Raw genomic sequence first — 8,680 nt, 5'->3', positions numbered from 1 at the left:
GCCCGGGGCCCCGCAGCAACACTCGGCCCAGACTGCGCGGTTGGCAGTGGGCAGTCAAGTGCTGGGACGTGCCTGGGCACGGGTGGGAGGGGCGCCGGTGTGCAGGCGTGTACTGTGTGTGCGACTGCAAGTCCTGGTGTGTCGGGGCGTCCAAGTTCCCTACAGTCCTCAGAACACAGGTGCCACGTGGGCAGGGGGGTCAGTTCTGCGTCAGGGTTTCACTTTGGAGCCCAGGCTGGAGTGCAGTGGCACGATCACGGCTCAATGAAGCCTCGACCTCCTGGGCTCAGGCAATCCTTCCACTTCAGCCTCCCAAGCAGCTGGGGCTGCAGGTGCATGACATCATGCCCAGCTAATTAAAAAAAAATTTTTTTTTCGTAAAGATGATGCCTCGCTGTGTTGCCCAGGCTGGCCTCGAACTCCTGGACTCAGGTAACCCTCCCACCTTGGCTTCCCAAAGTGCTGGGATTACGGGCGTGAGCAGCCAGGCCCGCCCGAATGCTGTGTTCTTAAGTGTATAGAAATGTGCTTCTCACATAGTCTGTATGAACAAATGAATGAATGAATGAATGAATGAATCAAGAAAACTTAGTCCACAGGTTCTGACGGCCCCAGAGAACAGCCAGACATTCACCCTGAGCCTGCGTGGCCACTTGGGCCCCTGTCAGTCTGTGGGGGAAGGAGGCGGTGGCCATGCTGGCCCGGGAGACATCCCAGTGGCCGGAGGCTCCAGCATCCGTAGTGTCCCCCTGCCCCCTGCTGCTCAGGGCCCGGGGACCTGCTCACCCGAAGGGAGCTCGGCCAGGGCGCTCTGCGGGCAGGCCCAGAAAGGCCGGGCGGGGCCTTGCCCCCACCGGCCACCATGGCTCGGTCGAGGGAGAGGAGCTGGGGCTGGGCCGGGCCTCCGGGCTTCGCGGCTTCTGTGCGCGCGTGTGCGCGTGTGGGCACGTGCGTGGGCACACATCCCAGCAGGACTCGCCCCTCCAGCCGTGCCCGGCATTAACACCATGCAGTCCTCCTGCGCTGGGTGACACAATCCCCGCCCCTCAGAGCCTCCGCCCCCCCAGGCCTCCCCCAGCGATTCTGTCCTGGCTCAGGCCTGGCCTCATCCCCGTGGGTCGGTGTCCTCGCCCGTTGGTCCCCCCGAGGTCCCACTTCCTGGACGTGGCCTAGGCACCGTCTCCAGACTCCCGCCAGCCAGCCCAGGGCCGGGCGCATGTGGGCTCCCTTCGGCTTCCGTCACGAAGGCCGTCAAGGCTCGTGTGCTTGGGGTCTTGGATTCTCGATTCCAGCCAGCCACGTTTTCCACTTAGCTAATCACGAGGACACTTTGGGAAATAAGAGCTCTAGAACTGACAAAGCTCCCCCCACTTTTTTGTTTTTTTTGCTCTGGCCACCAGGGAGCTCAGAGGCAAAATTATATATGGTTCCGGGTAACAACAAGCACTGGAGGGTGGTCTCTGCCTTCACCCTGCACTCAAGTGAGGGACTGGCAGTGCTGAGCTGAGTGGGAGTCCGAGGCTGCAGTGAGCGGTGTCAGCTGTGGGCATGGCCAGGGTGCGTCTGAGAACTGTGATCCATTAGTGATGTCTGCTGTGAGCCTGGCACAGAGAGCAGGCCGTGCTTGCGGTTGCGAGGCGGGTAGCCTGGTGGCAACTCAGCCAGGTTTTCACCCAAGCCTACATGCATTTATGTTCTCCCTGCTCCGCTTTACGCATGGTCCTACACGCCTTCTTTGCAAAACACGGCGGACCACACAGAAAAGGAGCCAGTGGGGCTTCGCTTGGCGCCCCAGGCCCCAGGCCACCCAGCCGCTGCAGACAGAGTCCCTGCTGTGCAGAGAACAGCCCCGGCCTGAGGCCCCTTAGGTCCCGGGTGCCGTCCAGGGGCCGCCGGCCCTGAGTGGACACCCTGGACACCAGATGCGGTGTCTCTTGCAAGAGTCACTGAGGTCCAGGCCAGCACTCGGGCCTTCCCTGAGGTCAGCCTCCCCCTTGCCGAGACGGAGGCTTCTGGCCTGGCCTCCCCACCGCATCCCTCCTGGTGGGTCCAGGCTGTCTACCCCGACCTTGGGCCTGAGAATCCAAAGCACTGTGATCCAGGAGTCACCTCCGAGAGATGCAAACGACGCAGCATCCGCGCCCCCATCCCAGATCTGCTCCGCCATCATTTTGGGGCCTTGGAATCTGCATTTTCCCGAGGTTTCCCTGGGGCGAGACCCGAGCCTGGGGCTGGAGTAGCTCCTCAGCTGGGGGAGCAGCGCCACCTGGTGGGTGCCGCCGAAACAGCACCTGTCCTGCACGCTGCCTGGAGCAGCAGCGCCACCTGGTGGGTCCTGCTGAAATGCCAGCTGGTACTCGCCCTGCCCGGGGCAGCAGCGCCCCCTCGTGGGTCCTGCTGAGACACCAGCCGCCCATCACCCTGCCTGGAGCAGCAACGCCCCCTGGTGGGCGCCGCCAAAACAGCACCCGCCCATCACCCGGCCCGGGCCGCAGTGCCACCTGGAGGGTCCTGCTGAAACAACGCGCGCCCCGTCCCACTGGCCCCTCGGCAGGGACCCGAGAAGGGAGAGGAGAGCCCACGCCGGGCGGCAGCGGGCTGGGGTCCCCCAGAGGAGCCGTGACAAGGACTTCCTTGAGGCCTCAGATTTAATCGCGTCCTGCACGTCTCACTGCATCCCGTGTCTTCAATATCAACACGTCTCCCTCCCCAGATCTTTGTGGAGAAGGAGGCTCCAGGAAGAGAGGCCAAGTTTCCCCGTCCCCCATCTCCAGCCGGCCTTTGTGCACTCCCTGGGGGCCCCGTCCCCTCATCACGGAAGCAGGACGGCCGGGGTCTGACCTACGCCTGCACTGACCCAGAAGCCCTGGGCACCCGGCAGCGGGCAGGCAGGCCGGCAGCCAGACCGCGGCCCAGCACGTTCCAGGCCCAGGCTGGATGGCAGAGCCGAGGGGCCCAAGGGGAGCAGGGAGCTGCCCGCCACGCTCCTCGGGCCCAGGGGCGCTGGGGACAGCAGCGAGGTGCCCGCCACGCTCCAGCAGGCCCTGGCCCCTGGCTTGCCACCCCGCCCCAGCTCCGCCCCCGCCCCGGGAAGCACAGCCCACGCTTCAGGCTGGATTATTACGAATCCCCTTTAATGGTCTCGGGTCTGGAGTCCGTTTTGCAAAACTGCACAGAGCCTCTCCCCACACCCCTCCCCAGGGGCCAGGGACAGCTTGCCCGCAAGGCAGCCGCTTCCCCCGGGCGAAGGCGTCCTTCTCCTCCCCTTCGCAGGACCACGGCATTCTGAGAACGCGGGCCCAGCTCTGTGCCCCGTCCCCGAGGGCCAGCCAGGTCCCCTCACCAGGCAGACGCCCCCATGGCGTGGCCCCACCGGCCTGCGCCTCTGGAGGGGGCTGACCAGAAGGTAGTGGGCGAAGTGCGGTCCCTTCACGTCAGATAGAGCCACCCTCCCCCATTACCTTCAGCAAAAATGTGAAAAAAACAAAGATAGGAGTGTCACCACGGAAAAAGCTGGCCCACCCAGTGGGCAGTCCCGGACATCCCAGGGTGCCGCATTCACCCCCCATTTTCAACACACATCTCTACGCAAGAGGCACCGCCTTGAGGGCAGGCCGCCTGCAGGGAGCATTGCTCCGAGCTGCCGAGAGGGCCCTGCTGGGCAGTGAGCAGGAGGCCAGTGGACAGCCAGGCCCGAGGCTGGAGCAGAAAGGCTGTGACGGGGGCCAGGCCCGGAAAGCCCCCCACATCTGGTCAGCACAGGACAGCAGGGGCCTTGGCAGGGAGGGGGAGGCGGGCCTGCAGGAGGGAGACCCTGGGAGCCCCACGGGCGGGGGTGGGCAGGGAGGTGGGGACAGCCACTGCTTCAGTACTTGGGAACCTTGCTGTAGTCTTCAGAATGGACGTGCCGGCACAGGCAAATGGAGAGGACCATCCCCAGGAGCTGCGGAGGGAGAGACGGACAATCAGAGGGGGCTGGGCTGCCCGGTCCCCAAGGCCCAGCCGCGCCCTCCGGCCCTAGACCAGGACTACGCAGGCCTCGGCCCTGGCCTCCCACCACCCGTGCCGGAGGCAGCAGAGCGAGGCCCAGAGGGGGACGGCACCCTGCCCAAGGCCACAGAGCTGGGCAGGGCTCAAGCCAGAGGGCCCCTGGGAGCCTGCGGGAGCCTCCCCTGGCCTTGGCCTCCCAGCGGACGCCAGCCCGGACCGCCCCGGGAGGGCTGGGGAGGGGACCCAGACCTCGAGGACGGCGACGCCCGCACACACGCCGAGGATGACACCCAGGTTCTCCTGCAGCCACGCCTGCACCTTCTCCATGCAGCCCTGGAGGAAGGACACGGCCTCGTCGCCCGCCTCCCCAGAGCTCCCCAGAGCCCCCCGCCAGCCCGAGGGCTCGTGCTCCTGGAGCGGATGTGCTGAGGAGTGGGTGGGGGCCGGTGCCAGGGAAAGCCCAGGGAGGAGCCCGGGAGGAGGGCGGACGCAGAGCAGCCCGGGTCGCTGTGCCCGCCCCTGCCTCGGCCCACACGCACTTCCTGGTACACAGGCCAGTCCTCGGGGCTGTTGCCGCTCTGGGTTCCGTTGCTGGAGGCCTCGCAGAAGCCCCTCCGCACCGGAAGGCTGGTGCCCTCCTCTCCCTTGTCCTCACAGGAGCAGGGGTAGGTGACCTCGGGGCGGTGCATGAGCTCAGCGTTGTCCGTCCAGTTGTAGAAGCTGCTCCAGCCGCAACACTTCACCTGGCAGGTGGGACAGGCTGCTGTGCGCACTGTCTACCCCACGGGCTATGCCCTGGCAGGCATGGGGCTCCCCCTGACGGAGGCTAGGTCTGCCACTGCCCAGTACCCCCAAGTCCCACCAAACCACCCGGATTACGGTTTCGGTTTCATTTTGGCTTCCGGGAGCCACGAGCCGTTTAAAGCAGCTTTCAAGAAGGCCAGGTGCGGTGGCTCATGCCTGTAATCCCAGCACTTTGGGAGGCCAGGGCGGGAGGATTGCTGGAGCCCAGGAGTTTGAGACCAGCCTGGGCAACGCTGTGAGACCTCATCTCTACAAAAAAATTTTAAAAATTAGCGGGCATGGTGGTACGTGCCTGAAGTCTCAGCTTCTTGGGAGGCTGAGGTGAGCCAAGATCATGCTACTGAACTCCAGCCTGGGCAACAGTGAGACGCCAACTCAATAATAATAGTAACCACAACAACAACAGGAGCTCTATTCACAATAGCAAAAACATGGAACCAACCATCAAAGCTGGACTGGATTATAAAAATGTGGTGCTTACACAATGGAATATTATACAGCCATAAAGAAAGACAAACATACGAAGTTCACAGTAACTTGGGTGGACTTGGAGTCAATCTTACTCAGTGATCTATCACAGAAATAAAGAACAGAGTTCCATATATTTTCACTAATAAGTGAACCTTGAACAATCATAATACTAGAAGAAAGGGGTTGGCAGTCGTGGGAAACTGTCAGGGGAGGGGGGTGAGATTGGCAGTTGAGGGAAACTGCCAGGGGAGGGAGGGGCACACCTCATCCACAAGGGGACCTGCATAATCAATGTTTGTATGCCTACCCCTGAATTGGACCCCACATCTCTAAAATTAAAAAAAAAATTTTAATAACAACAAGAATAACCAAGTCGTTTCAGGAAAATTAGCCTACGCTACAAAAATCAGAAGCCAAAACCAGGCCCAGCAAACATTCAAGGTAGCGTGGGGGGACGTTCAAATGGAAAGACGAGCACAGGTGTGCAGGACACAGGAGAGCAGAGGGCATGCAGCCGGGAGTTCAAATCCCAGCCCTGCCACCTACAGCTGAGCAACTCGGTCAAGGGACAGGCCTGTTTCCTCTTCTGGGAAGCAGGGTTCGCAGAGGTTCCTAACTGGCAGGGATCTCGTGAGGACTAAATGGGATAAGGTGGGTAGGATCGGACCTGCTCTGGGGAGCTTGAGAGTTGGCTATGAGCTTCCCAGTTGCCAAGGGAAAAAGGAACCATGGTCAGTTCTGCTGTTTTAAAGGAGAAAACGCTTTGGCTCCAGAGAGAAGATGCCCTCTCTGGACTCCAGGTGCTGAAAGAATCTTCTGTGTGCTGGTGGCTACCCTGCTGGGGACCCTGGAGGACTGCAGGGACAGCATGGGTGAGCGGGGTGACCTTTCATCTCAGGGTGTTGCATCCCGGCGGCTGGCAGGGGGCATGCCAGGCCAATGCAGGCGCTCATTCCCAGGCAGTTTCTTTTCTCTTTCTTTTTTTTTTTTTTAGTCAGAGTCTCACTCTGTCACCCAGGCTGGAGCGCAGTGGCACGCTCACAGCCATCACCGCCTCGACCTGCTGGGCTCCGGCGATCCTTCCGCCTCAGCCTTCCAAGTAGATGGAACCACAGGGGTGTGCCACCATGCCTAGCTAACTTTTGATTTATTGTAGTGACGAGGTCTCACCAAGTTGCCCGGGCTGGTTTTAAACCCATGGGTTCAGGCAATCCTCTCACCCTGGCCTCCCAAAGTGTTGGAGTTACAGGCTTGAGCTACTGCACCCGACCTTCATTGACTATTTGTTTGTTTGCTTTTTGTTTTGTTTTCAGTTGGGGTCTCACTCCGTCACCCAGGCTGGAGTGCAGTGGCACGCTCATGGCCACCACAGCCTCGACCTGCTGGACTCCGGTGACCCTTCTGCCTCAGCCTTCCAAGGAGCTGGAACCATGGGCACGTACCACCACACTCGGCAAATTTTTTAATTTATTGTAGAGACGAGGTCTTGCCAAGTTGCCTGGGCTGGTCTTGAACCCCCGAGGGCTCAGGCAATCCTCTCATCTTGGCCTCCGGAAGAGCTGGGATTATAGGTGTGAACCACCACGCCCAGCTCCCAGGCAGCTTCTAATCCAGCTTTTCATTGTCACACTCCGGCTCTCTGAGGGGCACACGGATCTCTGCAGGGCTGGGGCACCCACAGGCTCCCTGGCACCCAGGAAGAACTAGGCGGGTCTCCACAGCCCTTCTGCGGCGCCAGGCAGAGCCCTCCTTTCCGGGAAGCCCTTGTGCTGACCCCTGCTGCCCCTGTCCCCAGTACACATGCCACCTCTGCCTTTGTCTCAGCGGTGGTGTATGACGAGCAAAGCGTCACCCCTAGGCCGGACTTGGTGGCTCATGCCTATAATCCCAGCACTCTGGGAGGCCAATGCGGGAGGATCGCTAGAGCCCAAGAGGCCGAGACCAACCTAGGCAACGTAGTGAGACCTTGTCTCTGCAAAAAAATAAAAAAGTTAGCCAGGCGTGTGGCGCGCGCCTGTAGTCCCAGCTACTCGGGAGGCTGAGGCAGAAGGATCACCCGAACCCAGGAGTTGAGGCTAGGGTGAGCCATGATCATGCCACTGCCCTCCAGCCTGGGCATCAGAGTGAGAGCCTGACTCCAAAACAAAGCAAAAAAGCCATCCCCACCGGCATGCCACGTAATGGCCACCTAGCGCCACGGGTGCCACCAGTGCGTCTCCCACAGGCCCATTTTGCAGATGAGGAAACGGGGGCTCACGCAAATATCTGGATAGAAAACGGCAGACCTGGTCTTCCTGCCCTCAGGAGCCTGACTCTGCGTCTCCAGCCCAAGCAGCACCTGACGACGTCAGAATCACCTAGAAGCTGCTGGAGGAACCCTCAACCAACCAATGGCCGCCCACGGTGGGACGCCCGCCACTCCCAAGGGCCTTGAGTTGCCGCACGGCTTGGCCTGGGCCATCCGGCTTCCTCCAACCTTTTAGTTCAGCAACTGCGGGGCAAGCTACAGGTGTGACCCAACGTCCCCGTGTGCACCAAGTCCTCCAGCGGCCACGGTCCTCACGCCTGGCCTCCGTCGGGGCCGGAAAACCTCCCCCTCTCCCCCAGCTCAGAAAATGGCCATAGCCACGTCGCCTGGACAGAGTGTCCCGTCTCCAACCTCCCATCTCTCCTGGTCAGGCTTCCTCCCACCAGGCCTGCCCTCCCCCCCACACCCCAACGCCCTCCCTGCAAGGTGCCAGCGGGTCCAGCACCCTCCCAGGAGACAGGAGGAGGCTGGCGGCCCAGAGAGGGCGGGTTCCCGCGGGGGCACACGCAGCATCTGAGACCACCAGAAGGGGGCGCTGGGACCCGATCACGGAGACCCACAGGTGTGTGTGGCCACTGGCCCACCATCAAGGCAGCCCAGGAACGGGGCTGGTCGGTCAGTCACTCGGTCAGTCAGTCGGCCAGCACGTTGGCCAGCCAGGCCGTGGCTCGCCAAGCTGGTCATTCAGCCAGTTTGTCAGCCCATTGGCCAGCCAGCTCGTCTGCCTGCCTGTCCCTTTGTCCGTCCGTCTGTCTGTCTGACCATCCATCCGCCCACCTCCCGCTTCAGTGGAGGTGCAACACACACTCTCACACGCATGCTCAGCCACCCGGGAAGCACACGAATGGTGCAGCCTCACATACGTGCCCACACGGGCGAGCCCACCCCCAGACCAAGATTTGGACGGGGGTTCCTTTCCCCCACGGCAACTCCCCAGGGGCAGCCTCCCAGTGGGTCTCTGCCTGGGCCCCCAGCTTCCTGACACCCCGGGTAGAGCTCTTGACACTCCCAGCTGGCACTCGAGGAGAAGGTGACGGTGCCAGCCGGCCCTGCCATCGTGGCGGGTGCGCCCCCCGCAGCCACGCCCCTCCTGCAGCCGCTCCGCCT

At 62.0% G+C, this 8,680-nt stretch overlaps 1 protein-coding gene across 1 annotated transcript in view; it reads right to left on the bottom strand.

Moving 5' to 3' along the window:
- Positions 1-763: 763 nt before the first annotated feature.
- The window catches only part of CD82 (CD82 molecule), a 26,997-nt gene continuing 19,080 nt past the window's right edge, over positions 764-8,680 (bottom strand). The window contains exons 5-6 of the mRNA XM_021714080.1: positions 2,358-2,425; positions 764-811 (exon numbers count right to left, since the gene is read on the bottom strand). Of these exons, the coding sequence (XP_021569755.1) occupies positions 764-811; positions 2,358-2,425 (116 nt within the window). The remainder of the gene's footprint in view (positions 812-2,357; positions 2,426-8,680) is intronic.

Source organism: Carlito syrichta, unplaced genomic scaffold (assembly GCF_000164805.1).
Source record: "Carlito syrichta isolate Samal-C Ts95f unplaced genomic scaffold, Tarsius_syrichta-2.0.1 Scaffold305209, whole genome shotgun sequence".
In the NCBI taxonomy this organism is placed as follows: Eukaryota; Metazoa; Chordata; class Mammalia; order Primates; family Tarsiidae; genus Carlito; species Carlito syrichta.
Note: the sequence above shows the minus strand (reverse complement) of the source record. Positions and strands in the feature narration are given on the sequence as shown.